Source organism: Protopterus annectens, chromosome 15.part0, assembly GCF_019279795.1.
Source record: "Protopterus annectens isolate FY-2018-M chromosome 15.part0, PAN1.0, whole genome shotgun sequence".
NCBI lineage: Eukaryota > Metazoa > Chordata > Ceratodontiformes > Protopteridae > Protopterus > Protopterus annectens.
The window spans coordinates 69,799,933-69,827,274 of NC_056749.1; the positions used below are offsets into that span (position 1 = coordinate 69,799,933).

The window sequence follows — 27,342 nt, forward strand, 5'->3', positions numbered from 1 at the left end:
GTGACCCATATAGCTAAAGCTATTGCAACAGTGATCAATACGATGAACATTTTAAGTTGCCTTTTCTGTGAGTATCTTAAACACAGCCAAAAAATCCATTTCCAGTATCATAGCCTTGACCCTCTTCTCAAATAAATAGACTAGGATCGTATTATACCAACATTCAGTGCATTTGATGAGTACTATACCAACATTCAGTGCATTTGATGAGTACTATACCAACATTCAGTGCATTTTGATGAGTACTATACCAACATTCAGTGCATTTGATGAGTACTATACCAACATTCAGTGCATTTTGATGAGTACTATATCAACATTTAGTGCATTTTGATGAGTATTTAAATACTTTTTTCAATTAAGACTAAGAAAAAGAAAAAAAAAAACATGACAATCTTCCTGAACTGCAGCCTTTTAGTTTTCAACAGTGAACTGAAAGAAACATGAAACATTTTGCAAATTAATAAGCAGTGTTTTTAAACGTTTTATTTTTTCTGTAAGTAGTTTAGTTACATTATTTTCCAAATATTTTAGTATTTTGTCACTTTTCTCTTCAAAATCATTAAAGATGTAATATAAAGTTATATGTAAATTAAGTGCAAAAATCCATGAAACTGAATTAAAGCCAAGTTTAGTGTAGAGCTGATCAAATGCACCAGATCATGACATGAATCCAAGAGAAAAAAGTAGCATAAATTTATTGAGCACGACACTACTGTTAATGTCCCAAGCAGTGGTGTTTCAGCATTGCTATTCAATGAAGCTTTATTCTCTTGGGCCATTCCTTGTTCCACTACATGGCTCCTGTGCCACGCCTTCCCTTGGTGGCTGTCCTCTCTCATCACAATCTTGGAATGTTTCCCCACTTGTAACCCCATTAAGACCTCCTGGACTTCTGCCATTTTCCTGAATATCCATGTGATCATCTTCACCTTGGGGTTCACTTGCACAAGCAACTCTTGTTTTCTTTGTTTGTATATTCAAGCGCATCCCTCCATGATAGATAACTGGCTGGGGAAAGATAAGATAAAAAGGTCAGAAAACTCCAAGAAGTTCAAAATTAACTCAGGGGTACAGGGGGCACTAAACTGTATAACTCAATACAGTTATAATTAAATGAAAAAATAAACTCCTTGAAAAGGCACTATCGCTCAGCCATCTATGAGATTACATGTACCTCATATGCTACTTCATCCTGAAATGAAACTGATGGTCAGTATACATCCAAACTTATCACCTTTAGACCATAAAACCATTCAGAATATCACTGATCTTAAAAAAAAAACATTTGTTGCCCTTGATTGGTCTCAATTACTTGCCATAAAAGACCCGGATGAAGCAGCTACCAACCTTACCAACACCCTACTGCACTTGTAAAACAAACGTTTTCCCTTAGTACACAGGATGATTTGACCTCATAAACATGATTTGGTATCTAACTAACTTAAACATCTCCTCAAATGATGTGATGTTGCATGGCACAATTGGAAATGCAACCCCCTCCTCAAATTATGTGATGTTGCATGGCACAATTGGAAATGCAACCCCTTCACAGGTTCTGTGCCAAATATACCTCCCTACACAACCTAGTCAAGCAATCCATCTGCAAACACAAAAACAACCACTAGCAAAACAAGCAGATCACATTTTTAGCCAAACCTAAAAGATTTTGGACAGAAATCAATGTGTTGAATGGTCAAAAAGCACAATATAACATGCCCTGAAGTTCTCTAATACCACCACTAACAACCTCTCATGCTCTTTCTTCCTCAATGAGCTCAGCAGTCTGCCACACATCAACAAGATAAGCCTACCACCCCCACAGCCATCATCTCCACCCCTTTACATTCCAGTATTCCACTTCAAAAAGATTAGAATGAAACATGAAACTCAATTAGACCAATACCAACAGATACTCCCGAGGCTCAGATAACCCAGCCTCTTGGTTCATCCACCTTTGTAAGGACTTCATCTCCCACACTCTTACTCATATATACAATCTCTGCCTAACTAATAAGATTATGCCTCAGATATGGAAAACAGTGATATTCACTCTGTTCCAAAACTACCCAAGCCAACTACTGTTTTTCAATTCTATCCTATCTCACTTCTTCCCACTTTAGATAAAATGCTCAAACAATTATCTACAACCAAATTACTGTTTATCTATATCAATACCATCTTCTATCCATGAAGCATCATGGGCCGTGGTCTGGATGCAACACCATAACAGCTCTACTCTCTCAAAGATCACATCCTATCCAGTATGGGCAAAGGTAACCTGAAAGGAGAAATTTTTATTGACCTCACAGAAGCCTTTGATCTAATTAACTATAGCATTATTATTTCACAAATTAACTGAAATAGGCATTTGTGATGATGTAAAACATTGGTTTGTAGACTTCCTCACCAATAGATCCTTCAGGGTGAAAGTAGGCAACACCACCTCTGAAACAGCTTCTTATGAAGGAGTCTCCCAAGGTTCCCCTTTAGACACTCTGCTGTTTTCCATATTTATCTACAAAGACCCATCTGATCATCCTCAGATACCTCTAATTCTTTATGCAGATGAGATGGTCATCTGCAGGTTACAAAAAACTCACTCTATTATACAAACTCAGCTCCAATATAACCTGCAAACCTTCAACCAGTGGCTAATAGGCCAGAAACTTGTATTCAAGCCCTCAAAAGCAAAATCAGTGCTATTTGGTACCAACCAAACAGTCAAAGCACCCAACTTCATTAATATTAAAGATGTTAACAATACGAACACAGAAACTACCACATCCTTCAAATATCTTGGCATTTGGCTAGACCAATCTCTTAATCTTCAACTACACATTCAAAACACATATAAAAAGGTAATCACATTACTGTTCTGGGAGAACAAGCTATCAACTCTTCTATCCAAGCCAGCGAAAGCTGTCACAGGCAAAAGCATACTCATCTAAACTTGAATATGAACAACCCGTTGTAGCTGCAGCCTGAAAGAAAAATGCCACCACTTTACAATCCATCTCCAGTAAAATCTGCCAGTTCATTACTAACTTCCCCAGTAAAAAACACCACTGCCTAAATCTTGCCAAAGCTTAATGGCTCCCAGTACATTTGAGAGCTAACCTCCTACTAAGATCTCTAATTCACAAAGTCCATTTTCCTTTGGCATCATTCCCTCTTGCTTGTAAACTTTTCACTAAAACCCCCACATATTATCTCAGGGGTATCTCTCAATCTCAGCCCACCCTACTAAACTCCAACATCTGTATCACCATTTTAACACCAGGCTCACCATAAGTGGGGATGGCCACCCCAACCCAGGCCCAAATCCATCCTGTCCAACACAAACTGCTCCAGCACAAATGTCAGAACATAATACCCCACTATCTTCATCCCTGGGCAAAACCAACCACCTTTTAATGCTAAATATTAATATTAGATGTATCAGAAATAAAATACCTGAACTCTAGGCCACAATAGCATACTACTACCCAGACATAGCTGCTTTAACAGAAACCTGGCTAAATAAAAACATAGCTAACTCAGAAGTTCTCCCTACCAGCTACAATATCATTAGACAAGACAGACTACTTTGTAAAGGGGGTGGAACTGCCTTACTGTATAAGTCCAACTTAACTGTACGTAAATTACCAAACTCCTACCCCTCCTCCAATAATTGGGACATACTTATCTCACAATTTCAACTTCACCCTAAAAAGGTCATCACCACAGTTGTGATCTATATTCCACCTGGTAATACACCTGCTAGCATTGAAGACTTCTTATCCTGGTGTTCTTCCACATACTCACAAGAAACCCTTATTCTGGGGGATTTCAACCTAGATTGGTTCACCTCTTTATCAGAACCACCAAGTAATCTAATAAATCTCCATGGCTACCAGCAGCTAGTCCAAATTCCAACTAGATGTGATAACAAATCTAAAAGGGAATCCATCTTTGACTGGGTCCTAACTAACAACCCCACATTGCACCCCCCACACAGGCAGTCTCCCAGACACCTTAAGTGACCACAACTTAATATACCTTATACGTAGTAGAACACGCATAGGCAAAACCACTAACTATAAATCCACTAGAAACACAAAACCTTTCTCTCCTGATGTCCTCAATACTTTACTCTGTAACTGTGACTGGACCCCCCTAAAAACCTTCCCACTTCAACAATACATTTCTACAACACCTAGACACTGTTGCTCCATTGCGCAAAATCAAGGTTAGAACCTCTACAAACCCCTGGCTCAGTAAAGAAACCAAACAAATCCTCAAGTTCAGTGACACTGCCTGGCTTTACTATCAAAAAAACAAAGAAACACAAAGCCTAACTAAGTACCAAGAACTGCGCAACCGTGCAAAAAATGCATTAGGCTGGACAAAAAATCCTACTACACGACATTACAAACTAAATACCAACACAACCCCCAAAAATTTTTGAAAAATGTAAGCCAGCTACTAAAACTCACCAAAAGGGCTACCCCCCAAACCAACCACCCCTGACACTAAAGTTCCCATCGAAACACAATTCAACTCCCAGTTTGTGAACTCAGTTCTATCCTTAGTATCACAAGACAGTTCCTTCCTCACTATCCCCCCCAACACAAATAACACTAATACAAGCTTTACCCTCAAAACAGTTTCCACCACTTCAATCAAAAGCATGCTCTCCAAACTAAAAACCTCATCAACAGCAGCCAACCTACTCCCCAGCTATTTCTTGAAACTCACAGCAGATGCTATTGCTATCCCGGGCTCCACTTTCATAAACAGATCAGTTGTTGAAAACTATGTGCCCAAACTCTGGAAAATATCCTATGTTATACCCATACATAAAGGCGGGACCTCCACTGAACTTAATAACTACAGACCCATTGCTTTACTCTCCCCCTGGCCAAAATCCTAGAAAAATGCATCCATAATCAGGTGCTAAAATATCTCCTAGACAGCAGCATCCTGTCACCTACTCAGCATGGTTTCAGACCTTCCCATAGTACCACTACAGCCCTCCTCTGCTTCACAGACACAGTAGACTGTCTCAAAAATGAAGGCCTGCAGGTGTCAACTCTTTTTTTGGATAAGTCCAAAGCATTTGGCACAGTCTCGCACCAAATCCTGCTAAACAAACTAAACCAATATCACCTATCAAATTCCACTCTTACCTGGTCCCAAAGCTACTTAACTGACAGGTACCAAGCTGTGAAATGGGAACATTCTCTCTCTCCTCAGCTGCCCATAACTATAGGAGTCCCACAGGGTTCTATCTTAGGACCACTACTATTCACAATCTTCACAAATGACCTCCATACCTCCAGACAGCATGCATCTTTCATCCAGTATGCAGATAATGGTACCTTTAATTTGTGCTGTACAAAACATTCCCACCCTCCTGCAAACAACTCAATTAGCATTCTCTGGCATTGCAAACTACGTTACCTAAGCCCAACTTATTCTCAATCCAAAGAAAACTCAGCTTATGATTAGAACCAGTTCTAACAAAAACACTAATGATAGTCTGTTCACTATCTGCTCCACAAACGCTACTCCAATCTCTCCAGTGGCACAGGTTAAACTATTGGGAATAACCATAGACTCCCACCTAAAATTTGATAGTCATCTCAACTTAACTATTAAAAAAGTACATGCCAGACTGGAATCACGCTACCGTATCAAACCATTTCTTACCAACAATGCAAGATCAGCCATTGCTCACTCCCAACCTCTATCCACCCTACTCTATGCATCTCCCATTCTAACTAATCTCAACAAAACTGAACTAAGCAAAATGGAAGCCTGCTATAACAGAATTGCCCACTTTGCTGCAAATTGCACATATAGAACTCATCACTGTACTGCTTTGAGACAGCTCCACTGGCTTGAACTGCCCAATCTCCTAACCTACAATCAGCTCTGCCTCTATCATTCTATCTATTACCTCCCCAAGAAGTGTCCTGCCCTCAAAAACCTAGTACAACATCACTCAGCCAAAAGGCCTCTTGGATCGTCAAGCAAACTACTACTTTAAGTCCCCACAGCTACAACAGCTTTGGAGACACACTATATAGTAGTTCAGTGGATAAAAAATGGAACTCTCTCCCCACTAGCATACAAAACACACCATCCAAAGCCTCCTTTAAAAAACATCATTAGGCAACATCTCAAGCAAAATTAGCAGTGCCATGGTTGCTCCACAGGCTAGTGAAAGTGGATAAGGTACACATACTAAGCCTAGAGTACTTGATAATAGTTTTCACTCTTACTCGCAAACACTGGCTAATCTACAATGTATGTACTGTACCTATGTACTATGTATGTATTCTACCTATGTTCCAAATTTCAGCTGTACACCACAAATCTATTAATTACCTTCATTTTTAAATTACTATTTTCTTGTTTGTTCTCTCCACTGTAACTGATGATATGCTGCATACCACTGTAAAAACATGTCTGTTGTAATTTGTGTGTATACTGATCATGTCTAAATATCTAAATGTATCTGTAATTTTTCTATGTGGAGCTTTTCTCCCTGGGCCTCTGTTGAAAAAGGGCCTTTTCGGATCAGACAGACACCCCCGGTTAACAAATATAAAATAAATAAAAATAAAATAAAAGTAAATGCTATTTCACTGACCATGTATTCTCTATCCTAGAACCTAAACTATGGGACTCCATTCCTCTCTCAATCTGAAATGTGCAAAAGTACTCTGACTTCTGACAACAGCTCAAGGAACACCTCTTCACCCATGCAAAGTTCAGCTGCACTCACTCATGTCACATTACATGAACCCTGCAGCGCTGTCACACACCCCTTTATCCCTATTTCATCCATCCTTATCTCATCTTGTCAGCCTCTCGCTCATTCTACCTCCCTCTTTTCTTTGCATCTCACTCACACTTTTTTCCTTTCTTCTCCTCTTCCCCCGCTTGCCTCTCACACCTTTTCTCTGTCATCTCCCAATGGCATCTTTTCTTGCATCTAGTCTCACTTATCTCTTCTAATGTCTTCATACCTCTCTGTATATAATGATATGCTGCTGTCCCTGTAGCATAAGCCATCTCAGTCAGCATGACTACAGCTTTTCTATAAAGCTCTGCTAAGCATAAATGAAAACATAAATAACACTACTTAAAAAACAAAACGAAATCAATGGCAAAACTTGTACTACTACTTCTTCAGACAATAGAAAGTAAAGAGAAAACAGTTTATATAACAAAAATCACATGATAAATCAGCTGACATTCATGGGAAAATAAAGTCACTGCAATCCAGGAAGTAATAAACTTCTAAAGAACTAAAAAATAATAATACAAATATTATAATGCATACATGATCAATTTAAAATTTAAAATATAAAATAGGAACTGTACTAATAAAAATGCACAAATAGTTTTTGCCTAAGAAAAAATATCATAAAATACTGATGAGATTGAAAAATGAAAAAGACAATACAATAAGTGACATTATTTTCCCATGAATGTCAGATGAGTTATCTTGCGATTTCTTGTTATATAAACTGTTTTCTCTTTACTTTCTATTGTCTGAAGAAGTAGAGTAATATACTCCATGAAAGCGCTAACTATATACATTAAAAGTGATTTAGCATGAGCTTTGCTGTTGCTTTTTTTTGTTGTGCTGCTAAGCATAATTCAATGTTTCCATCCATGTTTTGACATTGTTAACAGCTTCTTGACATAAACATTGTAGCATATTCTTGCATCTGTAAATATGTATTTATCTCTCTCTCTCTCTAGATATATATATATATATATATATAAATATGTTTTTAGGATATCCTCATTTCTGTAAATATGCTTTGTTTATTACTTATGTGATCCTATTCACCCGAATGGTGCCTACAACTGGCCTATTGAGATCAGTGAACAACCCTGGTAAACAAATATCAATAAATAAATAAATAAAATATAATTTTAGTTCACTGTTCCGATCCATTGACCAACACAAAAAGTACTCAGTCGTAGTTATGCAAATACTAAGTAAAACCATGGAAAGTTAGTCTTAGCCATTTAGAAGCCAACAGCACTGAGCAAATGATATTAGGGATCTAAGACACAACTATTTAATAGGATCATAGGCTCATAGGATCATAGGAAGTAACTAGGCTAATGACCCCGAGGCCCTTAAAAGCCTAGGCACATTTAACCCATTTCCCTCTTATATCAATGCTATAAGCAGATCTAACTCAACATCTGCTGCCCCTATTTAGAAGGAAAGCAGGTGAGAGCCCAGGGGTAAATTTGCAGTCACCCAGCCAATCATCCTGATTACGCTTAAAAAGCATCAGTGATGGGCTCTGCTTTACTTGAACTGACAGCTTGTTCCAGAACAGGAATAGCCTCTGAGAAATTAATCTATCTCTAGCAAGCCCTGTTACTGTTGCAGCTCAGAAGCTCAGGTTAAGATCACTAGTGAGAGTGAAATGAGTGCTGTTAGACTTGTGAATGTGCAGCATTTCCACCAGGGCAGGATCTAAAGTTACTTTATATGCAAAGCAAAGATCTCCCCTGAGCAGTCTGTAAGACACAGAGTACAGAGACAGGGATTTTAGTTTGTCAACATAAGACATATGTTGAACGCCCTGAATTTTCTTTTTAAGGTACCTCTGTGGTCTCTGCAATTGCTGTAGGTGCTTGGTGAGGTACATACCAAAGGGAACATTGTACTCTAATATTGGTCTGATAAGGGAAATGCCCTTACTTATAAGATGGGTAATGTAGAAGGCTGTCCTTACCACTGAAGGAGCATGGTGGTCAAAGGAGAGGTTGCCATCAACTTGTGTACCCAGGTCTCTTACCACAGATTGAGTACTTAAGGTGCTGTTATTGATCTATTAATCTGTTGGGACTTTTCCTTTGCCAAAGGGGGATGACAATACATTTTTTTTGTGTTTAATTTGAGCCTATGACTTTAGCACCACTCATTTGTTTGTGTAAGACCCTCCTGCAGGATGGCAATGTCTAGTAGGGTTTCTATGACTGTTCCTAACTTGCAATCATCTGCAAACTTTGTCACCTACAAACCTTTTGTTTTGGCCTGTACTTCTCAAAAATATATTCCAAACAATAGGGGCCTAGCACCGAGGCCTAAACTCCACTGGTTACTGGTCTGTCGGTGGAGGTAGAGTCCCCTATTTTAACTGTGTATGTTCTATTGGTGAGCCAGTTAGCAACCCACCTAACTATGTACTAATTTACATTCAGTTTGGTAAGTTTATCAATGATGCCTGAGGGAGGAATGGTGTCAAAGGTCTTTGCCAAGTCCAAATAGGCAGTGTGTACTGTCTTACCCTCATCCAGGGCTTTTGTGACTGTCTCAAAGAAGTCTACCTAGTTAAGAAGACATGATCTCCCTTTAATGTAGAAAAACTGGGCTGGGTCCAGTGTTTGGGGATCGCCTATGTCCTTGTTAATAAGCTCCATAATGATTCTTTCCATGGCCTTACAGACGAGGCTGGCCAGACTTATTGGCCTGCAGTTTTTGGGGTCAGTAGATGAACCCCCCTTATGTAAGGGAATGACAGTAATGTGAATGGACATACCCAGTGTTTAGGCTGTGGCTGAAGAGGATGCATATTGGAGCAGCTAGCTCCTGTTGTAAACAATTTAAAATGCAGCCAGAGATGTTATCTGGTCCCATAGATGCTGTGTTTTTGGCTTTAGGAAGGGTGTTAAGGACCTGTTCCCTAGAGATTACAGATGGAGAGCATGCAAAAGAGATGTCTTGTGGTAACTGAGGTGGAGACAATGGGAGACGTTTTCACTAAACCTATCCACCAGCAAGTTAGCAATATCCACTGGTTCAGTGTGAGCTGTACCATTTACAATGAGTTCTGAACAAATCTGGGATTTTCCTTTGAGATTTTGGATGTAACCAAAGAATGCCTTATGGTTACCCTTATTTAAGGTGGCCAATTTGGATTTGTAGTCAGCTTTAGATTACTTAACTAGATATCTTATTTGCTTATTTAAGCAGCGGAGAGAGTGCTTTAGGTAATGGGACCAATCTTTACTATTGTATAGCCTGTTTATGGCAGATGCCCACCAAGCAGCTTTGTTCTTACTTGTGGAATTTGCTTTGATCTTGTCCGGTAAGGCTGAGTTGATGCTGTTGTGTAGATGTTTATGTAAGTTTTTGGTGGAGTCTGTATCATTTGAATGAAAGTTCAAAATGTCAATCGCTGTAAATAGCGAAAATGCCGATAATTTAACCCTTTATTGTGGGGGGCTATGCCCCCACACCCCCTATTAATTATATATACCAACTCTGGGATCGCACTACAGTGAGGAAAGGGTAAATTTCCCGATCTTCACTGTAGCGCATTCTCACAAAACAGGCATCGATTATCGGCATTTTTGCTATTTACAGCGATCGACATTTTGAACTTTCGCTCAAATGATATAGACCCTTTTGGTGTACATTCCAGTATAGGTGTCCTAGCCAACAGTAGGGCCAGGAGCTATGAATCTACAAACGCTGACTCTTAGAAGGCTGTAGTTAGCTTTGGAGAAGTTTTTTAGCTTTCTTACAACTGAGGGTGGGCCTGGCACTAATGTCACTTCAAAAGAGACTGACCTGTAATCACATCTTACCAGGGAAGTCTTTACTCTTGGGGTGGTGCAACAGTCAACCAATGTTTGTGAGCATCAGATGCAGAATGTTTGAACCACTTGTAGGGGTGTCCACTAACTGGTCCAGGGTGTTTGAGTTTAAAAGTTCAAGAATCTTTGGGCAAGTGCATTTGTACAGGTTTAGTTTGCCCAGTTTATGGATGGGTAGTTGAAATCTCCTAAAACAAGGGTATTTGATTGTATATTGTGAGATTCCACTAGATCCAGATAGGCATTGTGGATGTCCTGGTTCATGGAAGGGGTCCTTTAACTGGCATAACATGTAGGGGGGGGGGTCTTGCCTATGGTAAGTTGCACTTGGAGTAGATCAAGGGACTCATTCAGTTTAACCAATCTGGAGGTGTATTTATCTTTGACGAATAAAGATATTCCTTCTCCATTAATTTTCTCACTCTTGTTGGTGGTCTAAATGTGTAGAAGGCATTGTAACCTGGTATAGTTGGGGTGTTTTCCACAGCCATAAACCAAGCCTCTGCCACTACACAGATGTCGGCATCTTCTAGTGTGAGGATGGCTTCCAGCGAGTGTGGTTATAAATTTAGACTTCTAGCAATTAGCAGTATAACCCTGATGCTGGTTTTTGAGGAAAAATTTACATTGGAAATTTTGATTTTGTGACATTGCCTAAAAAAGGCAATTATTAAAGTCAATCATCTTTTGTTTGTATTGTGGCACCATCTTTGGTGAGGGTAGAATGTTGCTTAAGGCTAGAGACATATCTATCTGTGACATATTCAGAGAGCTCAGTCATGTCTCTCTCCATATAGTCCAGAGAGGTATGTCTAAAGTTGTTTACACCAACATGGACTATGACAGAGTCATAATAGTACTTGTTTACCAAGTGACTTGACTGCATGTGTGATTTTCCAGATCCTGGTAACAGGCAGACAGCTAACCATGACCTTCTCCATGTCCAACCTGTTGAGTGGCACATCTGTGTGTCTCATAATAGAATCACCTATAACTAGGACATTTGCTTTTGTGGTACATCTTAATGGCTTTTTTTGGTGAGACACTGGTGCAAGAGCCTTTATGTGTACTGCTGTCATCTGTAAGTGTACTATGTGAAGTGTGCTTGTGTTTAGGAGGCCTCTGAGTTTTAGGTAGGTTTTTAGAGGTGACCTCCGCATAGCTGAGGTTATGTGTTAGTTGCGTGGTTGGTGAAGGCAGTGTGATGTGTGTGTTGACAACCTGCATTGTGTCTGATATACTGGCTGGTGCATGAGGGAGCCTAGATTTTTTATGTAGTTTTTTTATGTAGATGTATCTCTTGCATGTTGTAGTAGAATGTCTTAGAAGAAGATGGTTGTCAGTATACATGAGGCAATTGCTACATTCCCTCAGGATGCCCAGGTTGACCAGACTGACTAGAGAAGTGGTAGGAAATTGTTCTTCCATATTGTTAGGTAATATGGTGTGGATGGCAACTGGAATTGGCCAGGACAGACTTGTTGTGGATGCTATATAAGGATAGATGGCTAGAGCTGTTAAGCTGTATGTGCTAGACTGCTAAAGAGATAAATCTAACAGGTTTTGGTGCCTCAGAGGCACGGCTGGTCGTTACTCAAAGGAATAAAGCACAGCCACAAGAGCCTCCGTCTGCTTACAGGTCAAGACTAAAAGAAAATGAAGTGAGCAGAAGCTGGCATTTATAACTGCCAGGTGTAATGCAAGTGTGCATTAGTGAGCGACACACAAACAACTGCCAACCTGCTTAAACTAGGGGCTTAAATAATAACAATGAGAAACCCCTTATAATTAAACTGACCAATTAGGAAGCAACACTGAGCCCAATCCAATCAGCTTAGAGTTAGATGGGTCCCTGAACTGTACTCTCTTGCCACAAAGGTGAAAGGGGAGCCCTCTCTAACAAATGGAAGCATGACTTAGTGCTCAGATGGTACAATACAAACCTAGATTCAGCAAGCCTGAATCTAGACTATGCTACACGGAGACAGAGTGCAGTAAGCAGCTAAACAACCACAACAATTGATACACGTTATCTTGGATTATATTAGTGCAGTAGAACAATTAAACAGTTAATACCAGGCAAACTAAAGTATATCAGTGCAGTAGAGGTACCCTGAATCAAGGGCAGAAAGCAGCTAAATGGCCAAACAGTTAATACAAATCCAAACACTGAAAAAATGTAGTGATGCAGTTAAAAATGCAGTTACAAGTAGAAGAATTAAAGCAAACAGATACGTAAGGTTGTGCTTTGGAGCAGCGATGTCTCAGATACTTCTGCGGCTCTCAGTAGAGCAGTGGCAGGTTGCCGCAGTCCTTGTAATCTGGTTTAACAAGTGCACCCCATGCAAACTAGGGGCTTAAATAATGACAAGAAACCTCTTATAATTAATCTGACCAATTAAGAAGCAATGCTGAACCCAACCCAATCAGCCTAGAGTTAGGTGTGCCCATAAACTGCACTCTGATGCTACAAGGGTGCAAGCGGGGCCCTGTCCGAGAAAAGAAAGTGTGGACTTAGTGCTCGGATGGTACAATACAAACATAGATTCAGCAAGCCTGAGTCTAGACTATGCTATGCAGAGACAAAGGGTGGAAAGCAGCAAAATGGCCAAACAGTTGAAACAAGTGATCTTAGATTATGTTACTGCAGTAGAACAATTAAATAGTTAAAACCAGTCAAAGTAAAATATATCAGTGCAGTAGAGATACCTCAAATCAAGTGCAAAAAGCAACTAAATGGCCAAACAGTTAATACTAAAGTATATCAAAGGTGAGACCAAAACAAAGTCAAATAAATAGCTCCACAGACATTTTATTGTAGTAAGTGCTTTCACAGTACCATAACACAAACAGTTAATACAAATCCAAACACTAAACAAAATATAGCAGTGCAGTTAAAAATGCAGTCACAAGTGCAAGAATTACAGCAAACAGATACTTAAGGTTGTTTTTTGAACAGTGATGTCTCGGATACTTCTGTGACTCTCAGTAGAGCAGTGGCTGGTCGCTGAATTACTTGTAACCTCTCACAATAAGCCTGCATCTCTAGGAGAAGCTCAGTGCCAAAGAAACCACAATTTATCTATAACCATTTTCTGTGCATGCTGGGTTGAGTTATCTCTGAATTCTGGAAGAATGTGCCAAGTACAAAAATGGACAGTGACCACATTAATGGACAGTGACCACATTAGTAGTTCATGGAAAAAATGTGCAACCAAAAGGACTCTGTTCCATGATAATACAGTATGTAGGCCCCCATGTCAGGCTGCAGCCAAACTTACTGCTTTATCGCAAATGTTTTGTCAAAAAATGTGAGATCTATAGAAAGATGAATAAAATGCAGAGGAGAAGGAAGATGGTATTAGCCATGGACAGCCTGACATTAAGTGAGAGAAATGCTTTTACTTTGCATAGTCTGACAAGTTTTTGATAAGTTATCATCACCATGCTGTTCACATACTAGTAAGATCTTATCTCATCATCAGTGATCAATGGGAGAAAGGTTGCAAAAGGTTATGTGAAGATACAAAATAGACTGACTGGGGGAAATTGTCAAGATCAAGGACAACAAAAAAGTCTGAAGCAAAGGACTGCATATTCTTGGAGCAAAGTAGCATTGGGGTTGTTTTTGGGAGTCATTCAGATGAAGCCTCGTTGTGATTAGTCCCCTCCTACTAACAATTTTCCAGAAGAGTGTCTCTCAACTTTTACTTTTGTCTATTTTTGCTACCTGTACACACATGTGCATAACTCCAAAATTGCTTTCTTTTGAAAATTACAGGGAATGTTAATTACCTATAACACACCCTTAGTTTATTTTACTAACTTTAAAGGAAACACAGCAACTGCATCTTGGATTTTAATGAAAAAAAAATCATTTTTGTAGCAAAAATAGCCCTTTCTGCAGAAATGCACACATATTTTTATATGTAGTAAAGTATGAATATGTTTACTATGACATGTAAAATGAGAGAACATATCACTTTTGATAGACAAATATTTTAGATCTGATTTCATAAGAACATGCTGATTACCTGATTTAGATATACATACTGAGCTGGTCAGGATGAAACAATGTTAACTGTTTTGGTTTGCTGTTATCCAAATGGGAAAATAAAATGCCAAAATTGCTATACAGGTCAACTAGTGATCTCCAATAATAAATGACAATCTCTCTGAAACTGTTTGAAATGCAAGTTAAACAGTGCCCTAATTCCAGCCACTGAAGCCACTTTACTGTGAGGAAGAGATTTGTACTATAATGATGGTTAGCATGAAATTTTGCAATTTTATTATAGTATTGGTCAACTAAGAAAGCTTTATTGGACTGTAAACTGATGAGTGTGAGGGATGCTTATAGAGGATTAGGGATGAGAACAGGTGCGTATCCTAGCCAGATCTGTTTCATAGGGTTTTTCACTGTAGATGCTTCCAGTTTTGATGGGTTTTCTTTAAAGCCTGCTTTATGTGGTAGTCGAATTTTAAGTTTTCATCATTGGTAACTCCCTAGTAGTTTGGCATGGGTTATCATTTCTATATTTGCATTGTTTCATGATAGAACTGAGAAGGAATTTTTTGGTCAGATAGTTAATTAGGGACATATAAGATAAGTTCTAATCTTTGAGGTTTAGAAGGAGCTGTAAGTCAGTTAGCCAATTCTCAATCTGTGAGAGAGCTTCTTGGTTGCACTTAGCCTTTTGGCTTTTCCCGGTTAGGGGGTCACCACAGCGGAACTCCGGTCTGTTAATGATTGGCAGTGGATTTTTACAGTGCCGAGTTGTTAGCTCAATGCCCAATCTTCAAAGAAGGCACACCCATTCATGCACACACCTATCTGCATGTCTTTAAACATCACTCAACCATGGGGAGGACATGCAGACTCCACACAGAAAGCGCTCCAGCCGAGAATCGAATGGGAGAACCTATTGCTGTGAAGCGACAATGCTAACCGCTGCACCACCACAGCCATATAGCTTCTTGGTTGCACTGTTACAGTTTAATCATGTTTTTCACAGAGTAGATGGTTGTGGAATCATCTTCATATTGGATGATAGTTGCTTATCTGGTTACTAAATGCAGGTCATTAATGAATATATTTAAAACTAGTGAAGTTAATATGGAGCATTGAAGGACTCCAGTGGTTATTGGAAGAAATGAAGAGATGTTGATTCACCACTTTACAGCTTGCTGCTTGTTTTAGAGGTAAATGTTAAACCAGGATAGTGAGAATTTATCAAAGCCTAGAGAAGACATCTTACATAGCAATTTTTTTGGTGTGACACTATGTTGAAGGCTTTAGACAGATCAAGAAATATGGAACAGACATGGTTATCATTGTTTCTGCTATGATTTACTGCTGTAACAAAGCTTAATAGTGTGGTGGTGGTGCTGTTTTGAGGCAGAGTATATACACTATACAATATGGTATGAATTTAATGATATGCACATATAAAGCAAATTACAGTAAAAACATGTAGTAGCAAAGCTTAATCTGAGGTATCTGCTAAACTGCTGTAAAAATCAAGATGGAAGAGACGCCTGTCTATCAAGAAGCGGAAGTTTCCAGAACCAGGAGGGGGAGCGTGTTGGTGGAATTATAACCAGAAGGAGCAGTAGACTGCTGAGAGAAATTGTGGTTGCACCTCTGGAATGCCCAGAACTTTCATCTGAATTTACCTGTGAAGTATCAAGGCTTCCCAACTGATTTACCTGTGGAGTCACAGGAACTTTCCTGTGGATTTATCAAGGACCGTTTTTCTGGATATGTATGTCAGCTTGGCCAAAGCTGCAATAAATGAGAACTGTAAGAAATGTTTGAGAGACTAAATAAAAAGCAGTTTTTCTTCTATTTAAAAGTGAACTGTATATTAGCCCTTACACTGTAAATAAAATAAGCTTTACTTGAATGATCTTCATTGCATTACTTATGGTCCAATACCTACTATACTTGTATGATGAATACTTACTAAGCATGTGTAAGGAGTACTTGTAGTAATACCTGTTTGTTAACCAGGTAGCCCCACTGAACAGACAGTGCATTTTCAGGGGCGGCCTAGGAGGAATGTCTGGTTAAGTAACTTGCTAAGCTTACACAATAGGCAAACATGGGCCAAGGGAATCAAACCTTGTACTAGAGGGACTACTGCTTACAACTTTAAGCTCTAATGCAACTGACAGACATACCTATAGGTGTATGAGATTTCACTATTTAGTTACATTCTGCATCTTCTTTACAAGTTTTTTGTGACCTTTGCAAACTTTCATTCTTCTCAGACATATAGGCTACTGCTACATTATGTTGTGTTTGGTTATAGTTACCTTGTTTAATGCTAAAACCTGTCTTTGTCAGTATACATTTTCATAATACTCGATTTTCATTGGCTTTTTTACTTGTATAGCTATACAACATGTACTGTACTTGTCTTATTCTGTGTAAATTATTTCTACCTAGACTATGCCTGAAATGGGTCTGCTGAGCATCAGTTTACCATCCCAGTTAACAAACTCAATAAACAGGCAAACAAATAAATTAATAAATAAATGTATACTTACATACATATACACAAACATACCTTGTCATTTAGAATATTCTGAACTGGCTCTGAATTATCAAATGTGATAAATCCAAAGTTTGGTAGCCCTCTTTTTTCTCCTTTTCTATTTATATGGACATCGATGACATTTCCAAAGCCTAAAAAGTAGCAACACAAATATAATTATATGTTAATGAAAGCATGCATATATATATTTTACAAAAGCAAAATATTTACATCTGTATACGTTTCCTTTATTTATAAACAGAAGTATAGACAGAAAAAAAGGTTTTTACTATATAGCATTAATAGCTGCAGTAATTTTAACTATTAGTTCTGAGAGCTGTACTTATCTACATTTGTACTGGAGTTACTACTCCTTAACTGACCCGAATGACTATTCTACAATGAAATGTACTACAAAATGGGCTAACTATGAAATTCTACTATGCACTATATTAATAACTGGCCTCATGGTAGCTCTTTACAGTAAATGTGAATGCTGTACAAACACATGAGGTGATGAAATACAGATAAAGATATTTGTGCAGATATAGATATAAGAGTGCATTCTGAAGTTATCACAACCTATTGCTACATTTTCTCAGCCACTGTGCTTACCCTTAATTAAACTTGTATTACATCTTTAGCAAAACATTTACTGTTTATATATCATCTTCTATTGTGTGTATAATTAACTAAATTCTTAAAATTACTTACAGTTTAGTTGAATTTGTATTATACATTTACCTAAAATGTTTACTGACTGTATATATGTACCAATTTCTATTATATGTATAGTAATACAAATTTGATGAAGTTTTCTCCCCAGGTCTCCGTGAAAAAGAGACTTTACTAATTCCAAATAGAAATTTCTGGTAACACAAAAGCAATAAATAAATAAAAAGTTTATTAGGAAACTGTGGTAAATGCCAACATACTCCACACAGGTATATCTGATTATGTGCGTAAACCATTCGTAGCAGACACCCATCTGGCTCATAATTCTACACTGTTTTTCCTCCCTACATGCTTAACTCTTCCTCTTCAGAGTTTACTTATTCCTCCCCTGAGCTGTGGCGCCATCTTTAATTACTTAGACCATCTGGTCCCCCCCCCCAGATTTCCCACCTTACTGATAGTTTTCTTTCTAGATAGCAACTATGCAGTTGGTTTCAACCCACTCCATTTGCCCTCACTGCACTCAGGGTCACTCTCCTCCCCTTCCCTACCCCCATTCCCACCCACGCCCACATCAATTACATTTATAATTACTCTAGCTTCTCCCCTACCCCATCACCCAATTATCCCCCTCCAATTCCCCTCTCATTACACCACAAGCCACACCTCTTCACTTCCCCTCACATTACACCATTAGCCACACCTCCAACCAAACCCACACATACCCAAAATCTTAACTCACCTCATCATTACCCCATCAGTACAACCACTTCTCCACCACTACATCTCGCTATTGCACACTAATTCCCACTCCTTTAGTCACCCACATCCCATACTACAATGTACATCTCTACTATCACTACTCTTACTTACCTTATCAGTCTCGTTCAATATCCTACTACATCTAACCTCTCTACATCATTCTTCTACCTGTTCCTCCCACTGCCCATTATCCTCTCTCCCCATACAGTCTGAACACACCACTTCCTTCTCACAAATTTCAGCCAGCCTTTACAACACAAGCATATTATTATGAACCAGAATAAAAATCCTCCCCTACCATCACCACAACAGTAACATTTTCTCTCTAAATTATTAAATCAAAGTAAAATGGAAACTAGAATACACTACTCCCATATCCTGTAACAAACCTATCAGTTTGTGGGGACATACATCCCAACTCAGGTCCCATCTCCTCTCCTCTGCAACCCCCCAACTTCCATAAATTGATACACTTCACTACAATTAACCTACAAAGCATCAGAAATAAAATACCTGACTTCCATAGATGGATAGCCCACAACAAACCCAATATTATTTGCCGCAACTGAAACATGGCTAAAACCATATATTACGGACACAGAATTCCTTCTTTCAGATTTTGCCTGTCGTAGGGCTGACAGACCCCTCCCCCAAATAAAAGATGGTAGCATCTCTCTAATATACTCAATGTCCTTCACTGTTGTCCCATATACAAAACCCATCCCACAGTTCTCCACAGCCGAACTTTTAGTTTCTTTCCTTAAAATGAATAATTGCAAAAACCTTTGTGTGATAGTCATTTATAGGCCTCCAAGCAATAACATCCCAATTCTTGAGGAAATCCTTGCCTGGGCATCTACTAACATAAAAAATGAGACTATTATAATGGGAGACATAAATATCAACTGCCTAGACATATCCCCACACCACTCTAACTGCAATATCAATCTATATAAGTTCACACGGCTAGTTAACACCATACCCGACCTAATAAAATTAATACTAATGGCTCAATCCTAGACTGGATTTTAGTGCCCAACCCAAATAAGATCATTTCTGCTGGTACACTCTCCAATAGTATACGCGACCACTTACCAGCCTTTCTACAAAGTGACTGCACCACAACAATTAATAAACATCAGTACATGGTTACCGGAGATGAATCCTAGTTCTGTCCATCTAGCTTTAACCAAAGACTGCTTAGCATCAATTAGGATACATTAAAATCACTTCCCCTTGATGAGGCAGGTGAGTTCTTCAAATCTACCTTCCTCAGCATACTAAAGAATATCACTCCCCTTAGACAAAAGAGAATAAAGACCAACCATGCCAATTGGCTAACAAGATCCACTAAGGATCTCATGAAATGCAGGGACAAATAATTGAATATCTGGCAAAAAAAAACAAAAACCCATCTGACTTCACCCAATACAAACTGCTCCAAAACCAGCTTAAGTGCCTAGTACTACAAACCAAAAAAGAATACTACCTTACATTACAAAATCAACACAAGCAAAACCCAAATAAATTCTGGAGCTTTCTCTACTCTTTATTAAACCCAGGTTCTAGTAATAATCCTTTCCCAGACCCAAATAAAACACCCATTGAAATTGCTGCAACCTTCAACTCCTATTTCATAGATACTATAGTCAATCTAACTGCTACCTTTCCCAAGACAAATTTGTCCACAACAGACCTCTCCACAGCTAACACCAGTACACCTTCTATTCCCATGTTTACTCTGTCGCCTATACCTACCTTTACTATTAAAAAATTGCTTCTAAAACTCAAACCATGCACAAATACCCTTGACAATATACCTTCTAAATACCTGCAAATCTCAGCCAACTCAATCAGTTACCATTGCAGCATACTTCTCAAGAGAACTATCCAAGAATCATATATGCCCATAATCTGGAAAAAAAGTTTATATCCTCCCCTCTACACAAGGGGAGACCCAACACAGACACCATCAACTTCTGCCCCATTGCTATACTATCACCCATCTCTAAGATTCTGGAAAAATGTTTTCATTCTCGACTTCTTCACCATCTGACTCACAACCACATCCTCTCCCCCACCCAACACGGATTTAGGTCAGGACATAGTACCACCGCTGCCCTCATATCCTTCATGGACACTACCAACCACGCCTGTGATGCTGGTAAAATCATACCTTCACTATTTCTTGATCTTTCAAAAGCTTTCGATACTATACCCCACTCTCTCTTTCTAACAAAGCTCTCTAACATATGTACCTCACTTCAAACTATAAACTGGTTCACTAATTACCTCATTAACATGCAACAATCAACTAAATGGTAGACCTCTTACAACCCCTTTCCTAAACACCACCACTGGTGTTCCTTGAGGCTCCATTTTAGGCCCACTTCTTTTCAGTATATTTATCAATTACTTCCACACTGCACTCTCTCAAGGCTCAGTCATCCAGTACGCAGATTACTCCACTATCATCTGCATGGTAAACAACTCCTCAGAACTACACCAACTCACCCAAAACACCCTCACCTCCTCTGAAATTTGGGTGTCTAATAATTATCTTGTCCTGAGCCCCAACAAAACCAAGTTAGTAATCTTTGCCCACAAAAAGTCCACACCCCTACAAAAAGAGAACTTCATCATTCAGTCCTTAAATGGTACCACCATCAACATTGTACCTAGCACGAAACTCCTTGGTGTCATCATAGACGAAAACCTCACATTTGACCTGCACATCTAGTCCACTGTCAAAAAGGCACATCAAAAGCTTGGCACTCTCTACCGACACAAATACCTACTCAGTGCATCAGCGCGATTTTCCCTTGCCTCTGCTTTTCTATTACACTCTCTTTTATAAGGTGCCCCCTCCTCACCAACACTCACTCCTCTCTAAAGTCCAGACTAGACTCATGCTACAGCAAAATTGCTAAGTTTGTAACTAATGCCTCCTACTCAAAACACCACTGCTTATCATTACACAGCCTAAAATAGCTTGAACTCCCCAACTATCTCAACTTTAGCCAAATAACTACAGCTCACAGACTCATTCATAATCCATCCATGTGCCCTGCTCTATCATGTATACTTACATTATACCATCCTAACAGGCCACTCTGATCCAACAACCAGCTGCTCGTAAATGTAGAAAAACCCAAACTTTCGGCTGGCCAGATGCTTTACTCCTTTACCATCGCAATACTTTGGAACTCCCTCCCCCCAACACTTAGATCCACCTGCTCAGTAACCCTCTTCAAGATTCTCTGCAACAACACCTCTCCTCATCTTGGTGTGCATGTGCTAACACCACATCTCATATAACCTAACTTCCACCATTACAACTATTCTCACCCCCACTCTACTACTCTGGCATCCTCATTTCACACCCACCTGTCTTTTTACTTACTCTCTCTCCCCATCCTGTCCACTTCCCTGTTCTACTAACCCCCATTGTCCTACCATTGATCCCTTCTGTCTGCTTCCTTCTCTTCCTAACCCTTATAGACCTATCACTGAACCAGGTGAGGCATTCAGGTACTCTCACAGCCTACCTTAATATTATACCACCACTTATATCTGCAACAATATCCAGCAACTTTGCTGATTCCTACAACAGGACTTATATAGCCTATTGCTCAGCTATTACACCTCCTAAACATGTGAAAAGTTTAAGTGCCTAATCTCTAATTAATTTCTATATCTGCTTTGTACCCACTGAATGAAGTGTCCCAGAGAAAGTTTGCTAGCTGAAAACTACTCTTATGGAATGTTCTCATGTATATACTCTGTATTGCTTGTATAATATCTTTGATTTGAGAATGATTACTTATGTACTTTTTTCACCAATTGCATAAGCTGCCAATATTATGTACTAAATGTCTTTATTAATGTAAATTCTGTATTGTATGTGAAATGTCTTATATGTGGAGCTTTTCTCCCCGGGACTCCACTGAAAATGGGCACTTCTGACCCATCTGGAACATCCCGGTAAACAAATGCACATAAATAAATAAATAAATAACTGGCAGTCTGAGAAGCTAGTCACTTGTTGTGGATATAGGAGGGTTAAACAAAATATTTGACCACATTATTTTGTAAATTTGACAAAAATATTTATATGCTCACACCATGGTGAATGGCAGAGTGAATATATTAGATCAGAATGCCACAGGCTGCACTTTAAATGCAGTTGTCCAAAGCAAGAACTCAGAGGCACACCACAGCAATCGAAGCTGATGTTATTCTAACAAACAAAACAGGAGACAAGGTCAATAGTTAACGCTTTCACTTCTCTTAGAACGCTTCATCAGACTATATACCTAGATCATTGATTCACATTCTTATAACAATTGTTATCCAGTAGAAACACAAATAACATCTGACATCGTATCCTGTAATGCATTTCACATTTCCTTTATGTTATGTGAAAACATTTAAAGTCGCATTCTAAACAACCCTAATAAACATCTTTAACATTAACGTACTTCATTCCCCATCCTGCACTCATGTATAAAATTGAATGTATATGAATGTAACGTGTATATAAAAATATGAATATAAAAATATATATGGAAAAATATATATATTTACATATAAATATAAACTATTTATGAAAATATAAGAATATAAAAATAAATATGTATCAGCAAAACACTGAGTACAAGCATCTTGCTTAAAAATGCATATATATATATATATATATATATATATATATATATATATATATATATATATATATATATATAAAACTAACATTAATTTTATCTAATTAAAATGCAATAATTATTGATATAAATACTTTAATGCTTATATGGTCCATCAGTGAGGAAGGGTTTGAGGGAAAATCTGTCATTAAGTCCATGGGCCTTGTCTGCTTGCATTCTCATAATCCATCTAGCTTCTTCTTTTTCAGCAAAATTCTTCAAATTTCCAAGGCTAGATGTTTTATTTACTAGCTCTATGATGGTAAACTTAAAATTGTGTGTCATGTCATGGGTAATAATATGTCTTGCTAGTGCATTAGTGTCGTCAAAGCCGACAGTAGCAGAACAGCAGCTACTGAATGAGAATGGATTTTCAGTTAATGAAAGTCAGCTTCCAACTCAAAAATTGACAAATTCTGTTGAGATAAGTCAAAAAGAGATTCAACCGAATCCTGATGTAAGGAGGAAAGAGACTGCAATGCCTAAAACACAGCTAACTACATCTAATGAAACCCATATGTGTGGTCCTTTTCCATTACATTTTCGGATAGCTCAGAAAACCACATGGTCTCCTCAAACTATGAACAAGAAACGCAAGTTTCCAGAGGAATTACTAGAATTTCAAAAGAAACAATTGAGGCCAATAAAGCGGAGTTAGTCCTGAATCGTTCAGGGTATGTACTATCTCAGAATGAAAGAATGCTTTTGAGTAAAGGGCTTTCCTTTATTCCGTCCAAAAATGCCGATGTTACTGATTTTTTGATAGATATGAAAATGTTTACCTGCAGTATAGGGTTAAGAATGGTGTTTGCAAACAACTCTACTAATGTGGATAGTAATTTTAGGAAGCCATCAACATACATACCGCAAATGCATCCACTCGTAGAAGCCTTTGAAAAGGCCTGCGAGAGAGATTTAAGTTATTTGAATTGAATAAAGGGCATGTTAGACCTGAATTTTATAACTTGAATGTTCAAGAGAAACAGGCACTTAAAATGCTGCAAGAGAACAATGACATTATGATCAGGGCAGCTGATAAAGGGGGCGCTATTGTCATTTTAGATAGAAGTTTTTATGAATTGAAAATGCATGAATTGTTGAATGAAGAATGCACATATAAGAACATTAATTCAATACAATTAAATAGAATTATTCAGGGGGTTAATGCTGAATTATATGATTTTATTTATGCAATGTGATAGATCTTGACCTATACAAATATTTTGTACTAGATAAACCAGTTGTATCAACCTTCAGAGGGCTACCCAAAGTACATAAAAACCCTGCTGATCCACCTATGAGACCGATTGTCTCCAGCCGAGGTTGGCTAATGGAGACTATTTCTATTTATATAGAGAAACATCTCAGGAAAATAGTTGATAATACAGGAACAATACTAAGGGACACTAAACAGTTCTTGGAGAATATGACAGAATATACTTCTACATTGATCAAATACAATAGAGATATATTAGTGACTCTGGATGTGACATCTTTATTTACTATGATTCCAAATAATGTAGGGGTAGAATACATGAGATTATTCTTGATAGAAAAGGGAATGCCTAGGAATTTGATCATTAGATGCGCCACTCTTATGGAATAGTCTTGAAAAACAACACGTTCTTACACAATGATGAATATTTTCTTCAACTTAAAGGTGTGGCCATAGGAACACCTTGTGCACATTCGTATGCCAGTTTAGTGATGGCATACTGGGACCACACCTATCTCTTGAGGAACACACTATATAATTTAGTGATGGCATACTGGGACCACACCTATCTCTTGAGGAACACACAATATAATTTAGTGATGGCATACTGGGACCACACCTATCTCTTGAGGAACACACAATATAATTTAGTGATGGCATACTGGGACCACACCTATCTCTTGAGGAACACACAATATAATTTAGTGATGGCATACTGGGACCACACCTATCTCTTGAGGAACACACAATATAATTTAGTGATGGCATACTGGGACCACACCTATCTCTTGAGGAACACACAATATAATTTAGTGATGGCATACTGGGACCACACCTATCTCTTGAGGAACACACAATATAATTTAGTGATGGCATACTGGGACCACACCTATCTCTTGAGGAACACACAATATAATTTAGTGATGGCATACTGGGACCACACCTATCTCTTGAGGAACACACAATATAATTTAGTGATGGCATATTGGGACCACACCTATCTCTTGAGGAACACACAATATAATTTAGTGATGGCATACTGGGACCACACCTATCTCTTGAGGAACACACAATATAATTTAGTGATGGCATACTGGGACCACACCTATCTCTTGAGGAACACACTATATAATTTAGTGATGGCATACTGGGACCACACCTATCTCTTGAGGAACACACAATATAATTTAGTGATGGCATACTGGGACCACACCTATCTGTTGAGGAACACACAATATAATTTAGTGATGGCATACTGGGACCACACCTATCTCTTGAGGAACACACAATATAATTTAGTGATGGCATACTGGGACCACACCTATCTCTTGAGGAACACACAATATAATTTAGTGATGGCATACTGGGACCACACCTATCTGTTGAGGAACACACAATATAATTTAGTGATGGCATACTGGGACCACACCTATCTCTTGAGGAACACACAATATAATTTAGTGATGGCATACTGGGACCACACCTATCTCTTGAGGAACACACTATATAATTTAGTGATGGCATACTGGGACCACACCTATCTCTTGAGGAACACACAATATAATTTAGTGATGGCATACTGGGACCACACCTATCTGTTGAGGAACACACAATATAATTTAGTGATGGCATACTGGGACCACACCTATCTCTTGAGGAACACACTATATAATTTAGTGATGGCATACTGGGACCACACCTATCTCTTGAGGAACACTATATAATTTAGTGATGGCATACTGGGACCACACCTATCTCTTGAGGAACACACAATATAATTTAGTGATGGCATACTGGGACCACACCTATCTGTTGAGGAACACACAATATAATTTAGTGATGGCATACTGGGACCACACCTATCTGTTGAGGAACACACAATATAATTTAGTGATGGCATACTGGGACCACACCTATCTCTTGAGGAACACACTATATAATTTAGTGATGGCATACTGGGACCACACCTATCTCTTGAGGAACACACTATATAATTTAGTGATGGCATACTGGGACCACACCTATCTCTTGAGGAACACGCAATATAATTTAGTGATGGCATACTGGGACCACACCTATCTCTTGAGGAACACGCAATATAATACACATACGTTATTACAGGCATTTTGTTGATGATATTTTTTGATATGAGGAGGAGGTGAAGATACTCTCCAGGAGTTCATTCAATACATGAATGGAACTACACATTTTTTGTCATTGACAGCCCAAACATCATATGATAAGATAGAATTCTTAGATGTTCTCATAAGAAAAGATGACAATGTGATTCACACAGAAATGTTTAGGAAGACATGCAGAAAGAATACATTATTGCATTGCGCTAGTGTGCATCCGTCCCATATTTATAGAAATATAGCAAAAAGTCAGGTGCTAAGAGTATCAAGATTAACCAGCAAGGATAATGTGTTTAAAGAGAATTTAAGTACCCTTTGTAATGAATTTCGAGAAAGAGGTTACTCTTCTAGAGAGATTAATATAATGGTAGAAGAGGGGACCACAAGCAGAAATGCAAGTGGAAAGCCATATATATATAAATATATATATATATATATATATATATATATATATATATATATATATATATATATATATATATATATATATATATATATATATATATATATATATATATTTATTTTATTTATTTTTATTTTACATTTGTTAACCGGGCTAGTCCAACTGGATACAAGTCCATTTTCAGTGGAGGCCCGAGGAGAAAAGTTCCGCTATCTACTACATGGTAACAAAACAGAACATACAAAATTCACAATGGTTATAACTCAAAAAAGGATATAAATAACAA

At 38.3% G+C, this 27,342-nt stretch overlaps 1 protein-coding gene across 1 annotated transcript in view; it reads right to left on the reverse strand.

Moving 5' to 3' along the window:
* Positions 1–765: 765 nt before the first annotated feature.
* The window catches only part of LOC122789787 (homeodomain-interacting protein kinase 4-like), a 104,092-nt gene continuing 77,515 nt past the window's right edge, over positions 766–27,342 (reverse strand). The window contains exons 5-6 of the mRNA XM_044057229.1: positions 17,199–17,317; positions 766–1,011 (exon numbers count right to left, since the gene is read on the reverse strand). Of these exons, the coding sequence (XP_043913164.1) occupies positions 766–1,011; positions 17,199–17,317 (365 nt within the window). The remainder of the gene's footprint in view (positions 1,012–17,198; positions 17,318–27,342) is intronic.